This window comes from Pygocentrus nattereri, chromosome 16 (genome assembly GCF_015220715.1).
Source record: "Pygocentrus nattereri isolate fPygNat1 chromosome 16, fPygNat1.pri, whole genome shotgun sequence".
Lineage (NCBI taxonomy): Eukaryota > Metazoa > Chordata > Actinopteri > Characiformes > Serrasalmidae > Pygocentrus > Pygocentrus nattereri.
In genome coordinates this window covers 27,470,816-27,495,148 of record NC_051226.1, presented here as the reverse complement: position 1 = coordinate 27,495,148, position 24,333 = coordinate 27,470,816, and the positions used below count along the sequence as shown (strand labels likewise).

The window sequence follows — 24,333 nt, the reverse complement described above, 5'->3', positions numbered from 1 at the left end:
CCCAAGGGACCTGAATAATGAACAGAGGCTATGCAAATTCAGTCAGCTGCAGGGCCAAGGCTGAAAAAAACAAACAAACAAACAAAAACCAACAGTGGTTTGTACACTTGTAAGATGTCTTCCTCTTCAGAACTACTCTTTGGAGATTTACTAGGTGTTGTTAGTTTAGGTCTGCTTTAGTATTACAAACGCGCAACATAAATCCTCAAAAATGGGCGGAGTTACCTTTCACATCATTTTCTGCATTCTCAACTGTTCACATTTGCAGATTTTTTACAAAATTGTCACTCATACCGTTCTTGATGTGCATGTGATGAATCCACCTCACCATTAAACTCTTGATTGGCATCTTCGTTCTGGCCTACGTCTGGAGAATATTTACAGAGTTCGTAGAACGCGTACTCTCATCATCCAGTCGCTAAACTATTACAATGTGCAAAAAGTTCTCTGAGGTCTTGTATGATTGGAACATGAATATTCAAAGACATTAAAATAAAGGGCTTAATAACCACTTTTTCATAACCAACATATCACTGTGGTCGGACGAAAACTTTGTATCTCCAGAATGGTAACTTCACAGGAAAAGAAAAACTTTTAATGTAAGTCAATGGAACCAGACTTGTTTCCAAGTCATTTTGGGCCATTTCTTTTGGTCCATTCAACATGAAATTTACACAAAATGTAGAGAAAAACAGGTATTTAGAAATTTTGTCAAAAGGTGAAAAAAGACAAAAATGGAGATATTAGGTTTTCTTCTGCCAGCAGCAATATGAAGCTTCAAGGCTGATGAGGTGATGTTAGTACAGTCATATTCAAATGTTTAGGTGCCTCCAGCCAAATTACATGTTTTGTTGACTTTATAAGTGAAAATACGTTAGAACATCCCCCACATAGAACTCACTTCTGCACATTTTAATGTGCAATTACTGATTATTTGCTGAATCGAACATATTGAAGGAAAATAATACATAAATTTAACCTCTAAATATATATATATATATATATATATATATATATATATAGATGTATATATTTTTTACAATGTTAAAGAAATTAAACTGCTAAAAATAGCAGAAAATGTCTTTTTTTTCACTGTAGAGGATGTGATAATAACATGGAGGTATGGAATAACTGAAATTTTGGGGGCGGTGAATGATGCCTGAAACTCCTCCTCCTACTAAACTAATGCCCTGCAAATTCCCCTCTCTACCTTCCATTGTCCATGACTAAGTTTGTACCGCTCCCACCACCACCCCCCTTCTCTTCAGCTCTGTCGGTACCCCTGTTCAGAAGGGTGGTCTGGTCTAGCTCTAGGCAGAAGTCGCCCAGAACTCCAGCCCAAGTTTTCAGAGTTCTCTCCCCTCCTTCAAACACAGTCTCCCCACCGTAAGCTGAAGGCACAGTCCGAACTTGAACATTTCCAATGAATGTAATTTGACTCTAGGTGTCCAAACTTTTGCATATGACTGCAAGGTGAGACTGAAGAAGTCCTTTCAGTTACTCTTTGCTTCGTATCTGTGAATTCATCCAGTGTGCGGCAGGAAAACTCACTGAACATTGCCTTTTTTTTCAGATTCAGCTGACAGCTCCTGTTTTAATTATTTTTGCTATCAGCTTACACTGTACACTGAGAGCAGTAGAAACTAGCACAACTTGTGAGTCATGACAAACACTTCTAGCACTGATCTGAGATGAATCCTTAGTCAGACCAGGCACAGAATTATAGCTAAATGATCCCAGACCAAACCAGTGTGCTGACACAGAATGAGCAGCAGGATTAGGGAGCGTGCACTGCTAATCTACACAGCCGCTAGTCAGACTATTAAGTGGCAGTGTGCTGTACACAGTAGGGTTTTTATAGAGGTGTTTGGGTTAGTAGACTCTGGGGGAAAAAATCTTATAGTGTATCTGTTTACAATGAAAAGTATTTGAGAAAAATATGATCTATATCTTTGAGGGTCATGAGTCAAGTATTTAGGAGTTGCATACATTGGTTTAAAGAGGAATTCCACCAATCCGTTAATTTCTATTTAATTAAATCATAAAGATGTAAACACAGTCATTCAGAGCGGTTTGGTGTGTAATGCTTTGTTCTAGAGAAATGTAGAGACTGTGTTGCTCACAGTAGTGGTGATAGGAACCAGACGTCTGAAGCGTACATGTTTTTATTTAGAACTCTGAAGACGTGTAGGTTCGCTGTTTTTCCATATAGTAAATAAAATGGCAATATTTGTGTTGCAGACATTGTGACCTCTGGTTCCCATCACCACCACTGTAAAAAAAGACTTCTCTAAAATGCTCCACTCCACATCAAACCACACTGAATGGCTCTGTTAACTAGTGAATTATGCACCAAACTCCCCTTTAAGTCCACTGCGAGACATCTTGGAGGCACACAAATTTCAGTGACCCTCTCAATGTCAAGAAAAATGATCCCCCCGGCCTTTTTTTTGAAAGAATAAAGATATTTATATGATCTAACAATCATTTTAGTTAAAATAATATAGGTCAATCTTTCAGCAATCGTACAGTCACTTTAAGTGTACCCCAGTGGGTTTTTAATATATTGCACATCCATAAAATCCATTTTCTTCCTTCTAGGTTTTTAATACCTTTTTAATGTAAAACCAAAAAAAAAAAAAAAAAAGGTATATTTGCCTAGAGCCATTTTCAATCAAATTGCCCGGGGGGGGGGGGGGTATAGTCATATGAAACAGTTTAATCATGACTGCCTCTGATAATGATGTCTAACACTAAATGGTTTATCATATCATTTGCGCTCATCACCTTTCTGGACATTGCACAGCGTTTGGACAGCCGAGAAAGTTTCTGTGTACAAAGTAATGAACCTCAAGCACCACTTCAGGCCTTTTGGTCGTACCGTTTGTGCTTCCGGGTGCGTTTGTGCTCTCGTGTCTCCGATGGCTTCCAAGTTCCAAGCTGATTTGGATGCATCTTACTGACTTTTTTTTCTTCTTTTCTTTTTTCTTTTAAAAACACATTTAGGTTTCACTATGCATTCAGTCAGCCTTCGTTATAATTCTCATCCTCTCGGATTAGGGTTTACAGTACCTTTCACTGGTAGGCAATATGTGCAGATAAGACATAATACGTTTTTTTTTTTAAATCTACACTTATTTACATGTGATTTTATAGAGATATTATTTTACAATATTCACAGACTGCAATGCTTTTTGACATAGTTGGAATACGTTGATGGTACAAAAGATTATACAGTTATGTCAACGGCAACTGGACCAGTAATATGATAATCACGTTGAAGGCTGATGTTCCTCAGGGAGCCTGTGCAGTATATGTCTGTGCCATTAAATAACCTTAATCAGTATTTGATATTTAAAGTATTCAATATGTGACATTCAACTGTTCTCTCTGTCTGAGGTACTCCAACCATGCAAAGTAAGCCACCGAAGATTGAGGACAGATGGCAGTATTGAGGCTCAACTTTGGGTCATTATGTAACCTGTCAATTAAATTAAAGTAAAATTTAGGACTGAGATGAAGAGAGAGCTTTGGCTCATCCCTCTTATTCTGTTCCTTTGGTATGGTCTATAACATTCTAGCTATTTCTTAATATACATCTAAAGACTCTTGCATCATGATCATAAGTAAAATGATTTAAATAGAATTCACTGGCTGTGCAGTGCTTGATCTGTTTACTACATTCATGTAATTGGCAGAGGTAAGAGGGGTGAAATGTACTGTTTAAAACAGGGCTGTTTGTTTTGATACTAGGACCCAAACAATATGAATATTTTAAGATTCGATAACGCATAATATCTGCCAATATCATTTTATATTATTGTACGTTAAGGTGGATATCTGCGTTCCTGCAGGGTTAGGATTTTAACTAAACTCTGCAGGAAAGTAGATCTTCAGGAGGTGGTTTGGTGACCACTGCTCTTAAGAGTTTTACAACTCAAATAATCGACAACTCGACAATATCCCAACACTATAATGGAGCTAGATGTCCTATTTGCATTAGGAACATTTTCTAATTGGTCCCCATGATAAAAGACTTGTGTTGTAGCACTTGACAAACATTAGATTTAGACACATTTTATCTTTCTGTTTCTAATCATTCTAGTAGTTTGTGTTCACCTCCACTGGTAGAGAGAGTGTTCAGTGTGATGCTCACTCTACCATTTAAGAATGACTTTTTACTAAGTTTTATTGTTATTTATTATTGGGCAACTGTGAGCATGAATTTCAGAAAGTTGCTTACTGGTGATATATTTGCCGTGGGTCATCAATGTCGACCGATATTATTGGTCAACTGATGTATCGGCCGTGTATCGACCATTATTCTGGTCAGGCTAGATCAGGAGTGTCCAAATGTTTTTTAAAGAGTGCCAGATCTTTAGTCACAAATGAATCGAAATCAAAAAGTGCATAGATTTAGAGCTTTCTGGGTGCGACTGTGCTTCTTATCACTGCATAAAAGATCAAGCCTTCTTTGATTGTTAGATTGCTCACTTGGGACTGTTAAGCACTTGGAACAAATAATTCATGTCTTGTAGATATAAATTACAACCCTATTCAAGTATTTACTTGCTCAAAAACGTGTGAGACAAACTAAATCATTAGATAATGTTCTTTACTTATCAAAAAATTGCAGCAATTGCATTCAGAAATGACTTTATTAAAACAGAAGACCAGATTAAACAGCATAAATGGCAAAGTTTTTGTTTGGCCTTAAGGGGTTATACTTACTGAACTACTGAATTTGCTCTGACTAGAAGTTGCTGCTTTGCGTCTGCTTTGCCAGCTGGCTTCAGCTGCTTTTGTGTCTATGTCCTCTCTTCTCCTCAATATTCATCGTAATGTCCATGCTTTGTTTCATGTCTATCTTTTGACATATGAGGTGCACATCTTTGCTGGGCCTCTCAATGGAAAAAAATAAAAATTCCCCCACCAAAAGTTCTCAGTGTTAAGTTTGCGCTTTATGACTGTAGTCTTGACTACACGTTATTCAGTAAATTAAGCTGCAGGTCTCGACAGAGAAAGAAGCTTTAGCTAACTTAGCACAGTGCAGTGCATTACACTGGAGATTTATGGTACTGCTGCCACCATCAGATGAAAGGAAAAAATGCAACAAACTGGCTGGCGGGCCACTAATAACACACTCTTAAACAGGCCAAGTGACCTGGGGCCAGACTTTGGACACCCCTGGCCTAGATGTTCATAGCCATGTGATAAACAGTATAGAAAATGCGCTTGAGATAACAAAAATCAAGCTTCCAAACAAGACCACTGATATTCCAAGCCACTAAACAAAGTGAAGCCAAGAATGCTCAACACAGCCAGTCAAGTGAATGTATTATTTGACTTTTCATGCCTCAAAGGAAAAGAGCATAAAATCAATTACACCACTGATTAACAGACGGATGACATTTTCTCTCTCTCTCCAACTATTATAACCCTCATAATCAGAGCGTGGCTTCAACTGGTGTGTCAAAATAAATTAATTACATTACGTTGAGAATTATTAGAGCATGCCACTTCATTCTGTTTTGCAGAGTGAAGATCGACAGCGATTTTGTTCAAAAAAATGATACACCCCAAGTAGTTTAGCTAATGAATAAAAAGTCTACACTGATATTTGCGCCACATATAATCACTTCTTTAGATTTTATTCTGACTTTCATATCGATTTTTATAGGTTGCATTTCACAAAAAAATAAAATTCTGTTTAAATAATCTTATTCGTATAGTGATATTTTTGCACTTTACATCAGATTAAACACTTTTTAGTTTTGAAATGATATATCAACCCTGCTGTTATTATAGCTAATATTTGTGGTTATTAATTACATCCATAAGAATAAACTGAGATGTGATCTGTTGCCTATAGTTGGTCCATAGGAAGTAAAATGTAATATTCAATGCTTGTTGACCACACTATCCTTTAAGAATGCAATCCATTTGTCTTTGTTTAGTGTTCATCAATGGCAGTATGGGGCAGTGTGTGTTCTTGTGTGCAGCCTAATGTTGATGTATGTGTGTGTGTGTGTGTGTGTGTGTGTATGTGTGTGTATGCACATGTTTTTTCTGTGATATAAACCTAATATGCAGTGTATTATATTATTTTCTACCATATTTAACTTTTCACCTCTCCTTCGAAGTAAGCCCAAACTTATCCCATTTTAAAATATCACAATTCTGTCAATGTAGGCCGCAGTTTTAATACATGAAGGAGGGATGGTGTTGAGTTTCCACCCACTGTGCGGAACCACTTTTACACCATGGCTAAAACTCCTAATGGAGACTGATAAGGTGAAGAGGTTGGACCATTAGTTGAGTTTTGGAAATGGAGCAAGGAAAAGCTGAAAAGTGGATTACGCATGGTCTTCTGTGCTTCCCGAAGTGTTGAAATCAAACCTGGCTCTCACGTCCACCACAAGGCACCAGCTATTTTTAGCGGGGGCACTGTGGGGACAGCATGAATTATTTATTATATGGGTGTGCATTTGTCATCCGACCTTTGGGCCTCCTGAACGCCACCACTTGCGCCATGGACATGCTAAGGTCAATGACAAACATACATTTGTGCTCATCTGTGCTAGCTCTAAAGAGGATGTCATGAACCGAAAGACCAGGAAAGTGTGCTTCTTTCGTGAAAACGATGCCTTTTCTGGGCTACAGAAAGAAGGATGCTAATAAGTCAACTTGAAGGTAACTCTCAAGTGATCCTCCAGTGAATCACTCAAATCAAACGAGATCTGAGAACAGAGACAAGTCCGAGGCAGTAGTGAAGAATCGCGTACGTTCACAGCTCACAGCTTTGTATTCCTGCTTCGAGAGGGTTCCAAAGTTCTCCCGGAGCCCTGCGGTCCTTCAGAGGCGGTACTTGCGCAGCAGGTCAGCCTGCCACATGTACTTGCGCTCTGGGAAGTGGTCTGGGATCTTGATCTTACGGAAGTCCTGGATGCACTTTTCCAGCTCCTCTTCCACAGTCATCTTCTCCTTAGTGGGTCGCTTCTTGCTGGTGCTAGTGTCCCGGGCACTTGCGGTGAGGGTGCGAAGGAGGTCGCTCTTACGCCGCTGCTCGGACTGCTGCTGCTGCAACAGATGCTGCACAGGGCCTTTCTTTGATGGCCGGTCCAGGGTCTGGACATGTGTCTGTCGGCTGACGGGGCCACGGATGACTGTGCCCTGGGGAGAGCTGGCCTCCGACTGGCTCTCTGAGCTGGAGGTAGAGAGCTCGTTGAAGGAAGTGCCGCTCTCACCCTCACCTTCACCTTTGTGGCCCTTGCAGCAGCAGTCACAAGGTGGCGAAGACCAGCGAGATGGACCACCTGAAAGAGAAAGAAGAATAATGACAACAAAGATACATGGATTGGTTTGCTCTTGATATTCAGTTTACGGACTCCCATAAAGCACTGCTTTGATCTAGAACTGAGAATATATAATCTGATGTGACAGTCGAAGCCAGGGGTGTCCAATCTTATGAAAGTTTTCATTCCAAACAAGCAGGAGAACACCTGAATTCCACTGCTTTAATTGGTTTGTGCTCCTGCTTTGTTAGAATGAAAACCCTCAGCCAAACCGGCTCTTTGCAGATAAGACTGGACACCTCTACTGTAGCCAATGAATATTTTTGAATGGCAGATCACTCTCGATCTAGCAGTGATACTGCTATGCTGCACAATAACACTCATACCAGAACCACACACACTACAACTGTGTTGAGAATGGTCCGCCGCCCAAATAATATCGGGTTACCAGCAGCCTTGTTGTCAGTAACTGACCAGCGACGAATGAGGTAGAGCAAGGGTGCACAACTCGGTCCTGGAGGGCCGACACAGTTTGGTGATTTACCTGCTCAAACTTACCTGATTCAACTTGCCCATTAATTGCAAGGTTTAGTGGGTGTGTTTGAGTAGAGGAACTATCAAACTGTGCGGGATATCAGCCCTTGCGGACCAGAGTTGGACACCCCTGGGGTAGATGAGGGTGGCTGACAACAGATGGGCTACAGTTTGCAACTCAATGCCTACAGTGATGCATAAAGCTTCATTCAGGCTCACAAGAAAAAGCGCAAGTGAAGGAAACCTAATAACCACTGTTGAGGTAAAAAAAAAGTAATCCATTATTACAAATGACTTAATTACATCTCTGAAACTCATTACTCATTACTTTATGTCTACATTACTCTGTAGAACTCATACAGCTGTACAGGACCAACGGTACAAGAGAAAACCCAATAGTCCCTTTCAGTCATTTATTTAGAAAGAATAACCAGTCACAGGAAACATCATTTAAAAGGCCTGTCAGTATCTCTGTCTTGTGCTCTGAACAAGAAGTTAGATTAAGAGTATGAGTGGCTAATGCTGTTTAAAAATATTCATTAGAAACATACTGACTTTGAAAAGAGCTGCCTCAAAAGCCTTAAAATTATCATGGGCTTTCCCCTCTGCAGCTCGTGGAGAGAATCCTCATTCCTCGTTCCTCATTTTCCTTTGATTCACTCCAGCTCCACCCTGGCTCCTCCCTCTGGAGAGTAAGCACATGGTTTCTCACATTTTGTACTGGCTCACTACAGCTCCAGCTTCACCCTGGCTCTGCCCACACATTATTACACTCACCTGCAGCTTGTTTTGGACTCATTATCTCCTGTGTACATATACAGCTTTTATATGGGTCACGCTATGCAGGCCTTATTTATTTATTTATTTATTTATTTATTTATTTATTTTCCTCTAAATTCTGAGCACGGTTTTTGATTGCTGGTTTCCTTTGTTATTTTGGGTCTTGCTTGTTTTTATGAACAAGGATTTACCTGGACTGTTACTGCCTGGCTGTGACGCCTATGAGTGTTGGATTGTCCCTAATAAAGCCACTTCAGACATGTAACACCCCTTAACAACTCCCCATTCATTATAAAAAAAAACCTTTCTGATAAAATTTTAAATGAAAGGCATGAACAGCCTATGTAGAAGAAATTGCATCATGCATATTTAATATTGTTATCTTAGAGACAAAGGAGTAATGCAAGTATTATTTATTATTATTATTATTATTAGTAGTAGTAGTAGTATTTTATCTTATTTTTTTAGATATATTATAGCTGTTTACATATACATATAATGCAGTATAAGCAACCTATAGTGCTGTTTTCGTTATCCAGTGTTTATTACACATTGACCCAACTGTCTTTTGTCAGTCAGAGGAAGAGAAGAGCATCCCTCTCTTTTCTTTCTTTTTTTTTTTGATCTAATATATTTTCCCCTACCATTTTATGAAGATGTGGCGCCACCCCTGAAAGCGTATACTGTATGCACGTCCATTATGAAGGGACACCATCTGAGGTGGAAAGGCAATTTCCAGCTCAATTCACCACGCACGGTGTTCCTAATGAAGTCAATTACACAGGCTGTGTTTTCTGAGGGCCGTCAGTAAGGCATTGCGTCTTTTTGCCCCCCACCCCCCACCCACTGATCTACACTATTTCGCAACACTGATCCATGTCAGATTTTTAATTATGCAACTTCAGTCCATTTGCATTTAATTATGCAAATTCCACTCCGGATGTCAGAAATGATTCACAGCATGTGAGCTTGCTCTTGATTGGGCCCATTAGTTGTCTGTATGGATGTTTATGCACGTAATCGGGGGCACGCAGACTTAATTGAATGTATTATAAAAGGTAATTGGGTGGTTATTGTGTGGCTGTGTCCATGTGTGGAGGATACCTCTGGAAGACACCTGATGTGTACAAAAAAAAGTCACAGAGCAGATAAAATGCAATTCCTGCCTCACTGAAGAAATGTCTGTGGAAGCACAAAAGAAGTTAACTTCTCCTCAGACTCTGGGTGAGGAGCTAGCAATCAATAGTTCATCACTGCAAACTTTGTTTTAAATCCTCCAAATGGTATTGCAATGCAAGCAGTGGCACTAAATATTAAAGGTTTCGATTTGTCTCTGGATTGATAAGCTATTGATTAGAGCTGAACAAAGTGCAATATAGTGCACTGCTATTCATGATGGATGGAAAAGTTAATGAGAATACATCAGAGAGCACACATTTACACAACCACCAACAAGAAGAGACCAGAGCTGGTTACAGTGGAAACTGGCAGAATTTCCACAAGTCGTAATTAGTATGATAAATTGCTATTTGTCAGCATGCCAAATCCAGAATTAAAACATTAATTTGTGATGGTAGCATTTGTGCAGGTTTGTAATCCAGTGCCTTTGAGACAGTGCTGTCCATGACTTAAAATAACCCAAAACTGCCATTAGCAAAACAGGGCATCTGTCTATACTAAGAACACCAAAGGAGAGGCCCATCAGGAATGTCACATAATGGATCCTTTTTCGCTTTTTATACAACTCAGAGTGGAATTCATTTGTGTCAGTTGGTATAAAGAGGAACCTTTGATCGATGAGCTGAAGTCCCATAATTGGTATTTTGAAAAATAGGCCTTGACTTTGCAGAACAGCTAAATCTGCTGGTAGCCAATTTTTCTGTCTAAACAGAATTAAGAAGATGCACTGAAGCAGTGTTGACAAATACCACAATAAATGAACCTTGCTGAATACTCTGGCCAGCCATTAACCTTTCTGAGGGAATTCCCTGACATGCTGTTTAAATCCTCCTTTCATTCAAGAACTATAACAAAAGTGACACCCTACTGTATACACCGCAAATACTGAAATGCAATCAACACTGACTCTACCTAATAAGTAACATAAGCAGCTGCTTGAGGCTCCACAGCCACCACATGCCACTCCCTAACACAATCTCGATGATTACTGTACCACCAGAGAATGTGTAGAGAGGAGAACTGCCACTCAGCTGTGTCTTCCTGGTTTGTCAAACACTAAGGGCCTCTCTTAACCAAGTCTAAAATGAATAGGCTGATGAGGATCATAGTTTATAAATGCTTAAACATATTTTTTATATTGAACAATGTATTTATTATCTAAAAACAGAATGATATAACAGTTTCAACACTGTGGTTATATTTTTGAGAGCTTTTGAACTCCAGTAAAAGAGCTTAATGATGATGCTTCATGTACATTCACCATGCCAATAAGATGCTCTGTATACCAACAAATCATAAGTCAATAGATATAATACAAACCAATCAGCGCTTAGTAGCAGTAATGCCAACGAATCAGCACTCAGTAGAAGTAATGCCAACCAATCAGCATTCAGTAGCAGTGACTCCAACCAATCAGCACTCAGTAGTAGTGATGTCAACCAATCAGCACTCAGTAGTAGTGATGCTAATGTCTACTGCCCAAAACTCGTTTGCTGTGTACAAAAGGAAATAGGCTTTTCATTGCTAGTCACTGCTTTCTAAAGGAAGGTCCTGCACAAATGGTTAGAAACTATTTTAACTTTTCAGTTTAGCCATCTAGGCAGCACGGTGGGTAGCACTGTCGCTTCACAGCGATGAGGGCCTGGGTTCGATTCCCCGGCCAGGCGACTGGGGTCCTCTCTGTGTGGAGTTTGCATGTTCTCCCTGTGTCTGCGTGGGTTTCCTCCCACAGTCCAAGGACATGCAGTTAGGCCAATTGGACATGCTGAATTGCCCCTGGGTGTGTGTGTGTGTCTGTCTGCCTGTCTGCCCTGCAATAGACTGGTGACTGGTGTATTGTGCCTTGTGCCCAATGACCGCTGGGATAGGCTCCAGCACCCCCCCGTGACCCTGAGGGAGAAGCGGCTTAGAAAACCACCAAGTATACTGATGAAGTAACGACCTGTTTTTTTTATTTGTTGTTGTTGAAACTGAGGGGCTGGCAACTTATGTCCTCATCTAGAACTAGGTTGGTCAGCTAGCTAACAGGCTAAAAGATAAACAACTCCATCATTAGGTTAATATCAAAGGCTTGAATTAAAACACAGTATGATTAACTGAAATCAAAAAATGGTAGTATAAAAGTCCAAAAAAATGTGACTTGAATGACTTACATGCTTCAAATGTCCGTATTCAAATGTCAGTCAAACCCAGGCTAAATCCCAAATAGCTCTGTTTTCCTTAAACAGTGTGCTAGTTATGAAAGTTTAGAAATTCTAGCCTCTACAACCGAATAGTGCATCATTTATCAAGTGTGAATGTGTCCCAAATGACTATTTCTTAGCTATATTTGCACTGTTGGAGTGCACTATGTAGGGAGCAGGGAACCATTTGATATTCAGCACCAGCACGGGAAGAGGGCGCCACTGGATTGGTGCTAAATAAGACTCGCTGTGGTAATTTGTTGACTTATAAAGTGAAGGTTTTTGCATTAAACAGTGATGTGTTATTATACTGTATGTTCATTGTTATAGGACAAAAAGTTTAAAAATTCATTAATTTCATTAAATTAATTAAATTCATTAAATGCAACATCCAAGGTTGCGTGGCAACGATACCATACTCTAAAGGAACTACACTCCTTGGAGGAATACTTGTTTATTTCCATTATTATTAATAACTCAAATTATTTTCTGAACAAATTATGTTGGCTGCTGTTTTATAAAAGCAATGGATGGGTGGATGGATGGATGGATGGATAAGTCACTTGAGACCATGCATTACTGAGATTTTATCACAGGGAGGGATAGTTTTAGGCACAATGCGAAGCGGATATCACAGTAGTTTCAAATGGCTTATTGCTTTAGTAAAAAATAAAACTTTGTAGCGTTTCTCTACTAATACAGGTTTAGACATTCAGGCTGTGATTAATCCTCATGCACAACCACATAAAGCACAACATTCAAGACTGACTGCCAGTTGCATGAAACATAAGGAGGAGTTGCCAAAGAAGGAAAAAAGAACACTTTCGAACACTTTTGAGTGAGCCCTCAAGCACCTTTAGGAATTCCTAGAAGAACTTTCAGGCCAAAGGGGGATAACTTTAAGAACCCTAGATTTTCCTAGATTTTTCTCAAATCCCTCAAAGTCCTCTTGCATTCTAGCAGGTTCCTTGAGTAACCAAAACGTTTGATGAGCAACTACATCCATTAAAATCATGACAGAACTAGAGTTTGCATGCCTGCATTTAAATTTCCATTTTGTGTGGAGGTTTGATGTGACAGTGTGAATTCTGATTACTGGCATCTTTTGAAATACTAAACAAGAAGAACCCAGCAGTTTAAGAAGAGGTTTCATGAGCAAACTTATAAATGATCTTAATCTCTTTAAAGAGCTGCACGTTTCAAATGGTTTCCAAGAGGCTCCCCGAAGGGTTCTGCCAGTGTGGCAAGCTAAGGAACCCCCAGGGTGCCTCCAGTATCCTTTTGGGGTTAAACCAGAGCCCAGTCATCAAAACAGCATCCAATCATCTGCAGTGCACAATTAGCTAAATATAAATGTATATACTTGTGGTAGTCATTGTTATTAGTTAGGCTTTCACTTTACATCAGCTAGCATGATGAAGGGCCCACACAAAAAGCCCTGCTTAAACTAACCAACATCCCCCAAAACTAATTTCTATGTCTACTATGCCAGCACAAGTTAAATAGTTGTGCGTCTGACCATCATTAAAGTATGTACTGTGCTTCCTTTGAAAGATACACAGTGAGGAGAGTACATCAGAGTCCAGCTTCTGCAGAAGAACCAATGTTGCATTTAAAGTAAAATAGAAGCTTTTTTGAAAAATATCAGTATTAGCAGCTGCACTAGCTTTGAGTTTAAATACAGAGAATGCATGATCAGTGTTCCAGATGTCAGCGGAAAGCTCCCCATTAACAGTTTTGTCCTTTCTACATCCCCAGAGGTATGCCTGTAGGATGTTGGTAATAAGACCCCTAACCACTCTGCTCATTTCAGAAGCTGCTAAATTGATAATTGCATTCTTCAGCAACATCATGCTGAAATGGGTGGAGAATCACCAGCATCAAAGCACTCACAGTGCAGCACAGTGGCCACCGTTGTCTGACAGAACAGTCTGTACATCAGTCAGAACGCTCACTTGTTCTCCTCTCACATGAAGGGTACCTTTGTAGATGAGTTGCTTGATGCAGGCTGTCTGGCATTAGATTTACAATGCTAATCTTTTGTGTATAAACCCATCGTTGAAATACGGAGCTCTGTGTTGGCATAATCTACATTTTCATGGCCTAATTATGCAAAGTTTTCTAGCATATACGTTGTTATTGGTTGTCATTTCCCCTGGTGGTAGCAAAAGAATATTTCATAGATATTTGATAAGTGTAGCTCAAACCTAAAGGACTTTAACTGACAGCAAAAGTGTAAAATCAATTCTGTACTAGCCACAGCCATTTTAGAGGGCCTTTCTGATGACCCTCCATAAAAGCAGTATGCTAATATGATACTTGGGGTTGAATACCAATGGAACATATATATCAGTGTTAGGTAATCAGGACGCATAGGCAAAAAAAGCGCGTTTTGTTACAGTTACAGAAATGATAATAATAGAGTGATTATCAAGAGGATTATATTTAAATCATGTACATTTAAACTTTCACCATTCAGCAGGATCTGCCATTGTAAATGATAACTATGTAATGTTTTTCAGACATCTGATCAGTTGAAACAGGGAGAACCAGCAGTGCTACATTAAAAAAATGCTATCAAAACTATGAATATAAAGATTGATTAATTAATTAATGACAGAAGGTGTTGACAAATTTTGTTCTCTTTATAACAAAATGTGCAGTTGGTCAGTGACCACATCTAGAATATCACTTGAAAAGTATATTGTATTCTACTGTGACATGATTTATGATGATAATGATTAGTTATGTTGTGATGTCACAACAGCATTGTCTTGCTGAAATAAGCAGGATGTCCCTGAAAAAGACGTTGCTTGGATGGCAGCAGATGTTGCTCCAAATCCTGTATGTACCTTTCAGCATTAATGGGGCCTTCACAGATGTGCCAGTTACCCATGCCATGGGCACTAACACACCCCCACACCATCAGAGATGCTGGCTTTTGAAATTTGCACTGATAACAATCCAGACAGTCCTTTTCCTCTTTGGCCCGGAGGACACAACCCAGAAACAGTCCTTTTCCTCTTTGGCCCGGAGGACACGACGTCTGTGATTTCCAAAAACAATTTGAAATGTGGACTCGTCAGACCACAGGACACTTTTCCACTCTGCGTCAGTCCATCTCAGATGAGCTCGGGCCCAGAGAAGCCGGCGGCGTTTCTGGGTGTTGTTGATATATGACTTTCGCTTTGCATGGCAGAGTTTTAACTTGCACTTGTAGATGGAGCGACGAACTGTGTTCACTGACAGTGGTTTTCTGAAGTGTTCCTGAGCCCATGTGGTTAATATCCATTACAGAATAATGTGGGTTTTTAATGCAGAGCTGCCTGAGGGATCGAAGATCACGGGCATTCAATGTTGGTTTTCTGCCTTGCCGCTTACTTGCAGAGATTTCTCCAGATTCTCTGAATCTTTTGATGATATTATGGACTGTAGATGATGAAATCCGTAAATTCCTTGCAATTGCACGTTGAGAAACGTTGTTCTTAAGCTGTTGGATTATTTGCTCACACAGTTGTTCACAAAGTGGTGAACCTCGCCCCATCCTTGCTTGTGGACGACTGAGTCTTTCAGGGATGCTCACTTTATACCCAATCATGACACTCACCTGTTTCCGATTAAACTGTTCACCTGTGGAATGTTCCAAACAGGTGTTTTTTTGAGCATTCCTCAACTTTCCCAGTCTTTTGTTGCCCCTGTCCCAACTTCTTTGGAATGAGTTGCAGGCATCAAATTCAAAATGAGTGAATATTTGCAAAAAAACAAAGTTTATCCGTTTGAACATTAAATATCTCGTCTTTGTAGAGTTTCAATTGAATATAGGTTGAAAAGGATTTGCAAATCATCGTATTCTGTTATTACATCCCAACTTCATTTGTATTGAGGTTGTAGTACAACACATCAATTTCTCTGGAGTGCCAAAACCCCTGAAAACTAAACGACTGTAAACAGATAACCACTTTGTACAAATTTGTCATTTTAATCTTTAAAATATTTTCACACATTGATCCACTTAGATTTTACTTAACGTGATATCAGTGACTGTGTGATGCACTATATCAGCTGTTTTATGGTTACCCACACACAGGACACACGAGGCACAGACAATTAGGTCACCTATAATCACATGTAATCGTGTTTGCCAGAATTCTTTTATCTTATCTTTACTCTTAAAGGCACAGTAATATTAATAGTCTGTCTAATTAAAGTATCTATAATATAAACATCCCAACCCTGGCTCGATGTCTGGTACCTGCATTTTGTGGAATATCAGTCCTTAATTGGAGTATTAGAAGTCTTGCTCAGAAGGCCTAATTTCTTCCCCATCCAGTAAAGACACAGATGCCACCTATCTGCTATTGTCTCCTTAGCTTAGCACACATGCTACAAATGCTCACTCTACACCAGGCTTTCCTCCACTGGATGCCGGCTTTGTCTGATCCCTAAAGTGAAAGACTTTACTTTATGACTACAGTCGCCAAAGACATTTACAATATGTTCATGGTGACAGAGACACATGAGCATCAGCATATATTTGTCAGTAGTTTCAGGGTCTAGATAGAACCTTTAGAATAGGGTTGGCAGGTTAAGACCCAGAGATTTCACTGGGATGGTACAGTGCTAGGAAAAAAAAGCTAAATAGAATAGCATTACTGTATAAAATGACATAAAGCTGTTTTTGCTCTCTACATAACTAAATTTAAACTGAAAGACAGAACTGTGTTGTTGTACACACAGGGCACAACGTCAACTTTAAGAAAAACATCTCAGACAATAGACAGGCAATAGTGTAGCGGGTAACACCTCTACCTTCTCTGCTGCAGACTGGGGTTCAATCCCCCGCCTGGGCAAGCGCCCTACACCATACCAATAAGAGTCCTTGGGCAAGACTCCTAACACAACCTTTGCTTGCCTATGTGAAATTGTAAATCACTCTGGGTAAGAGTGTCTGCAAAATGCCATAGAAATGATTAACTTAGGCTACCCTCGCTACAGGTTATGTATGGTTCTAATTATTAGTGAGCTAGCCAGCCAGCTAACCTACAACACATGCATGTAGAAATAAATAACACATTATGATTATACATATACGCGATTAGCATGTTACATAACACGATGCATGTTCATTGTCCTAAGTAACTTAGCATATCATAGTTATGTACACTAATTATTAAATGCAGCATCATTAGGTTCTTATAAATGATCAGTAACTACCCTGGTGGCAGATTTTTACCAGGTACTTTATTGATGATGACTGACTGATGATGGCTAACTGTCTGATTTTCCATAACTGTGGTGACCATAAGGCCATGCTTCATGCTAGTGGCACTGGCCACTCAGGCCACTTCTTGTCTACGCCTTTGAATAGAGCCAGAATGTTTTTAGCAGTTTTACTTGGTGACCACACTACACTTAAACATAAAGCTGCCATAAAGGATTCTTTGTGCAGTGCCTGAGCATTGAACCATCTGAGCTAAATGAGACCATCTTACTAAATGAGATTTGTTAGTATAAAGAAAATCTGCATGATGTAGGAATCTAGGAGGAACCCTAAAATTGGAAAGAATCTTTACATTATAGGAAGGTTCTTCATACTTTTAAAAGGTTGCTCCCACTTTTAAGGAACCATTAGTTGTTTTATATGCCGTTGATCAAAGAACAACAAAAAAAGATACATTTTGTTTCTCAGCCCAGTTTCTGTAATGCTACTTCCCTACACATTTTAGTGTTTTCCCTGATTTAACCTAAGACTTTGCTGAGTTTAACTAATAGTTAGAGCAAAGGTAAATGGAATTACTTCAGGACAAGGGACTGAGAACAATTTTTCTCTAGTCTAGATCAAGACTGAACGCTGAGAAATGAAATGCCAGAAATGAACTGCCATTATGTTCATGCACCAATGGCACAGTTAAGGGCAACTACAATAGTCTGTTTAGCTAGAGGTGCTGCAATTTCTTAAAGCAAAGTTTATTTATGCAATGCTGTGGCCACTAACTCTGCTCCTGGACATCTACTTTCCTACAGCATTTGCACTAGCAAATGTCTGGAATCACTTATCATATTATTGATTTGTGTTGTTTTATATACAACCAGAACTTAAATTAAAATATTATAAAATAGACAGTAAACAGTAGTTTTAGATGTTGCATTCAATGTTTGGAGTATTCTGGGATTAACAAGAATTTACCCAGGGATAAATCTAAAACGGTAAGTCTCTGTTTATATTAGGTCTCATCAGGTTTTCTGCTTTGAGATTTTATCATCACTTTTGAAAAAGGAGGCATATTAATCGTTACTTCATTCTTGATGCTCTACAGATTTCTGAGTCATTTCAAACACACCTACAACTTACAACTTAGTCTTCTATCAATGATCTGAAACTCATAAAGCTGCACCACTAACAGAGTCTTACAGAAGGTGGCTCCAACCCTTAACCATGTCATTCACAACTTATCCATCTAATTTTTGTCTTTAGAGTCTCTTGATTAGCTGGAGGTAAAAGTTGGTGACTGTGGCTCTAATGAGTGACAACCCAATTCTCAGTGTTTCAATCTAAACTTCAAGCGTGTCCAGACATCATTTACTGAGCTGCTATCTTCTCACAGTAGTAGCCTGTCTGCCACAAAGGCGGTCTCCCTATGAAAGCTGACAGGGTGGCACCGCCTCCCTCCCTCTGAGCGCCCCCCTGCTGGCTACTGAGCTCAGATCAATCGTCTTCTCCGGCCTACACGGCCTCAATCCATCTGCCTGCCCTCAGTCCCATCCATCTTCTTCGGCTTCCTGGCCTTATCAATTCATCAGTTGACCGGCAGAGATGTAGAGGCGCTGGGCTGTTGACTGATCCACGCCATGAAGCATCGACATGTGCCAAAAACATGAGAGAAGATGGACGGCAGTGGTGGTGAGGGAGAGAATAAGCCATTTTTTAACCATTTGTTCCACCCTGGTCTGTGGAGTCACTCATGTGCGAGTTCTGGCTGTGTGAGGCAGTGCTCTTTATGCCAGAGCAGGAGCTATAAACTTTGTGGAGGATTCACTACCCACAAGCTCTGCAGAGCTGTGAAGTACCACACGGTCTGGAGAGTGGCGACAGTTACTGTACGCTGCCAAAGGCACTGGCTGACTCATTATCAACTGTAGGAAGCTCTGCACTTTACAGCGTGTGCATTCAGCACTCTGAACGTCAGCAACAGACTAAATTAAGGAAATGGACATCTTCTATAAGTGCTGGATTTAATGTGTTTTGCTATAGCACACATAATTAGTCACATAGATCATTATTTCACACTTCTGGCTTTTATCCAAAGTGTAAAATGACAAAAAGGTTCTGTCTGCAAAAGAAGTCTGTAATATCTATTCAAATGCACATTCAGTGTTTCCCAAACTGGTTGGGAGGAAATGCAAGAATGGCATACACGATCCATGAGGGACCTATGAAGGTTAAAGAAAGCCTGTGCCATAGAATTGTAACAGACAGGATGGACATGGGTATATGGTGGTGATATAACAGCCAAAACTAGACCTTGTGAAACCCTCGTATAAAGATTCTGTCCTGATATCACATCCTGAGATACGAAGTGGAATACTGGGTTTATTACAGGCGATTATGTGAGTAATGAGCATTCTTAGCGTGAGCGTCAGCTGGTGAAGCACAGCATGAAACATTTCATGGTGTCATCTAAAATGCAATTATAAAGGATGTTTCGGGAGTATTCTTTCATTAGGCATCGCTTTTAAGTTGAACCCACTTTCCCTTCCTGCCCCTACTGCGCCAGCACTGCCACAGCTTCTTTCATTCCTTCCGAGCATCGGGCTGCTCTCCGCTCAGCTGAAGCAAGACTGCCTCCACTGCTGTGCAATATGCCAGCCCTGCTGTGTATTTCTCTGTTGTGATGAAGTAGTCTTAATTAGGCCCATCTATTTCCAGCCATGAAAGCATAGCCATATTTTGAGTTTATGTTTTGCTTGTCTTAGGCTCCCCCAAAAAAAGCTTTCACACCAACTGAACACTCAAAAAATATGAGGGATACAGCTTGCCAGTTATCTCTAAAACAAGTGCAGACAGTTCTACACCTGCAAGATGAACTGATCCTGTCTGCGACCCGTTTTACTGTCAGGACTAGGGGTGTAAATTCTGGCAAATTCTTTTGACTGATAACTGATTCTTGATGATTAATCACTGACCAGCAAGCCCAAAATCAAGAGCGTGACCTCTTCACATCAATCATAACATCAATCCTAAAACTGACATTTACACTTCTGAAATCTGACTGGCTGAGAATGACGACAGCTTATGAGCACACACATCAATGCAACTGAACTGAATTGATGAAATTAGATATTTAAGCAATAGAACACGAGAGAAAGTGTGTTATCACAAAATAATGTCATGTTATTTGCGATAACACACTTAGCAAGCAGCTTGTTGCTACGTCTCAGGAACAAACTCCACTCACTCGCTGCACTGTCTGCTGTAAACCTTACCTTTTGAAGTGCGGACTGAGCCATAAAACTGCCACAATGTCAAGTTTAGCTCAGTGTTGTCATTGTTTCCTAGATCATTATTAATGTTGTTTCGCTCCAGCCAGTCTGTAAAGCATCTTACAGCCCATTTTGTTTGGCAAGTGGTATTTAGTTCATTTCTGGCTGATGCTAGTTTGTTTTATCTGTTCTTTGTCACAGCTGCAGACTGAAACGCTGCTCAGTGGTGATGACGGTTTCGGAGTTTAGTGTAGTCTCATGTTCACAGTCTGACCAAATCGGGTGTCAGTCAGATGTGATCATTTTCTGTTTGTGGACAAAGTAAGAAGCAAAAACGTTCAAATGGCTTGAGCACTTCCTACAGCTGTCAAAGTCATTAGAACGCTTCTCAACCAATCAGCTTCCATGGCCGGAATGAACTGTTGTTTAATAAAAAGTGACTACAATGTACGATGATTGGCTGCTAAACGTTCAATATTCTAAAGTTCTATTTACCTCTCATTAGTAGCCCAAGTGAAAATGAGCATAAATGCCATGAAAGCTGCCACCATTCACCGTGTGCATCTTGCTCTATCATTCTTTACACCTTTGTAATTTTCTCACAGCAGTATGCATCACACTTTCTCGAGAGAACATGGATGAAATAGTTCACCTATTGCATCCTCTTGAGTACAGCTCATAAGTGATAATGATAAAGCTGCATGTTCAAATAAGAAGTGCTGTTTATTGGAAATTAAATTAAATTGGCATCGGCCAATTGTATATTTGTATATCTGCTACTTATGAAGTGGCTCCTGCTACCAAGGCCTCTCTGTCTTCCTTGTTTGTGTCACTCTCTTGCCGTCCGCCGCAGCCACATACAAAAAGCAAACATATTGGCCTGGCCAGCCAGACTTCTTTATCTAGCCGGCCATGGGTGGAAAGCGTTGATTGATGCTGCATTCGTCACGGCACCTGGTGATGGATTGAGAGCAGCGATAAACGATGTGACAGGAGGGGAACTAGAACGCCATCTCTCTCTCTCTCCCAGTCTCTCCTTCTCATTCTCTTTCACACTGGCTCTCCTTTATGCCCATATGATGGAAACCCCCAAACCAGAAGAGTTAACCTCTTTCTGCACGCCCCCTAGTGGACATTCTGTCGGTGGAACAGGAATCAGCTCAGGTATCAAATTAACTATGACACTGTTGGCTCTCTGTTTGAAATGTTGTGACTGATGATGTGAAATGAGCTGCTAGCGAGCAATTAGGGCGAAAGATGAGGAGGGAGAGCCCGTCGCTGTGAAAACAATAGTCTCTCCACAAAGACATGTGCCGAGACAAAATGGACAGCAAAATTGCAGCTTTCTTCAAATGAAAAAAATAAACATTAAAAGCATATAAACACAATAAAAAGCATTATTTTAAAATATTTGTATTAAAATATTATTTATGAAGAAGAAAATGGATTAAGGTTGATGAAAACACTTAAGTTCTTAAGCAGATTGATAGAGAACAGATCAATATAGTGCAAAGATTAACTCTCTTCTCTTCCAGTGTCTTCTCCACACAACAAAATGGCCTGAGATCCTTATCTTGAAGGACATTTGGAAGAGAAAAGGATGTTAAGAGCGATCCCATGGCATGTCTAAATAAGGAGTTAATGAATGCCTATTGAAAACAGAAATAGTGAAACCTCTACGTTGAATCATCCAGCACTCAAGCGGCGCTTGCGTCGTTTGAACATGCTGTGCAGAAGTATTGATTTGGCAGTTGGTCACAAGCTGTCCAGTTTCTCCACCGTGAAAAGGAGAGAAGGAGTGAGAGCACATTGGCTGGTGACTGGATCAGCTCTGAACATCACACCAACAGTCTGTACTTCGCACAAATGCCATCCTTGGATTTTAAAGGAAAATGGAACTATTGGGAACTCAATGGTATATTGGGAAATCAATAGTTTCCCCAGAGACTCATTACAACTGGCATACGAAGCACAAACGTGGGGAAGGTTCAGAGGCTGTAGATACGCACACCAGGGCAAGCCTCAAAATACGCAACTGGGATGCTAATGCAATCCATAATTAAGCCATGTGTTTGTCAGAATCGCTGCAATGGCTCCTTTAGGATGGGTTGCTCAAATGGATTTTTACACCAAAGGCTGGGCGCATCTCAATGAAGTAGTCAACTTCAGATCTATTCTTTTATTGGGAATGCATGCATGCATTTGCATTTTGTGTCCTCATTTCGGTCTTTAAGGAGGAGAACCGTTTTAGGCAACCGTTGTCAGTGCTAAAAAAATAATGGGCTGCTTTTTCAAAAATGCAATTATAGTTAAAGAAAATGAACGGCCCTCTTTCAGTCACATTTTCTCATGCCTGTTTTAGCACGCTCGTATAGTTTCCTTGGACTGGATTTCAACCCAAAGTGACAATTAACCCATCCAGAACACACCAATTTCATTTCAAAAGTATGATATATTATTGTACAAAGCAATCATTTGAAGTGTCAAAAAACAAAATGGGAAAAATGTTCTTATAAATAGACTTCCAAATGATTGTTGCCCTTGGTCTCTGAAAATATAACACGTAATAATAAAATAAAACCTTCAACTATCATTCTCACGTCTGCTCTCTGACAAAGCATGGCCATTCTTGGAAACGCTGCTATCAGATATTTCTTCAGTGGTTCTGGCTAGAGCTGAGCCCAGTATGTGGTAGGTTATGTGCAACATACTTTGGCTCTCCTTGACTTCTCAGCTCCGAGTTGAGCGGACCTTTGCAAGCTCTCACAAAGTGGCAGCTTTTCACACATCTGCTCATTGTCAGGCTTCAGGGTGGCTGAGCCCCGTCACACTGTATTTCACTTGCCCTGACTTGGCAGCTGAAATCTTCATGTAGCCACCAGATGCTCTAGTCTGATGTTACATCTTATCCTTTGTGATGAAGCAATAATAAATTTCCTTTTTATATATAATAGCATGTTTTTTTTACATGTATTTCTCAAACCGCAGTACACATAGCCTCACAGGGTGATTTAGAAATAAGAATATGCATCTGGAGAACATTTGTTAAGGTTGCTCGGTACTTTGTTTGCAGCAAAATTTGGCCCTTTGTCTGGATGATACCTAAAAATAATGATTAATTTTAAATAATATGATACTGAGTAGCTCAACATCTTTTGAGAACTACTTCATTTGGCGTTATAATAAACATTACTGCAAACACATGCGTTCATGAGCTTCTTCTGCTGAGAGGGAGTTTACTCTACCGGAGCTATTAAAGGCCTCATTATTATTTAATGTTTCCGAGTTAAAGTTAATAAAACATGTGCATGTTTTATTTAACATTATTTATCACCATATTATTTATCTATCAGCCGTAGTTGAGAATCAGAAGCACTTTCTCTCCAGGTTAGAGTTAAGCTGCTCTACACTAACCTCGAGTCACTTGAGGCAAGCTGAAGTTCAGAGAAATGTTGCCATTCATCTTCAATTCCATTCAAATAAAGTAAATTAAGAGAAATACATGTGGTGAAGCTAGCACTACAATTTCATAGCACTTTCTTTCTCTCATAAAGTCACTACTAATATGCGAGCCTGTGCACTTCTTAAATGTGAACATATTTTTCAAGCTGTTTAACAGTAAATTATTCTTCTTTAATTCTCTCAGTTCTTTTACCAAAACAAATAATGAAATAATATCACTGGCTAACAGAACTATTTTTACACCTACAAACGTCATTTTATTTTCTCTACATCTAATGTGTTCTTTAGCCAGGCAACAAACATTTACAAGCTTATTTGGAGTTTTTGGGTTTTTATGAACCTTTCAGCCATGCTAACTTCTGTTACATCCATGAGCTAACAACAGGCCTGTTGTCTGCTGGACAGTGTTGACAGGTGCA

At 39.8% G+C, this 24,333-nt stretch overlaps 1 protein-coding gene across 1 annotated transcript in view; it reads right to left on the bottom strand.

Moving 5' to 3' along the window:
* Positions 1-3,013: 3,013 nt before the first annotated feature.
* Positions 3,014-24,333, bottom strand: part of kctd16b (potassium channel tetramerization domain containing 16b) — a 78,101-nt gene continuing 56,781 nt past the window's right edge. The window contains exon 2 of the mRNA XM_017701111.2: positions 3,014-7,316. Within this exon, the coding sequence (XP_017556600.1) occupies positions 6,856-7,316 (461 nt within the window). The 3' untranslated portion in view covers positions 3,014-6,855. The remainder of the gene's footprint in view (positions 7,317-24,333) is intronic.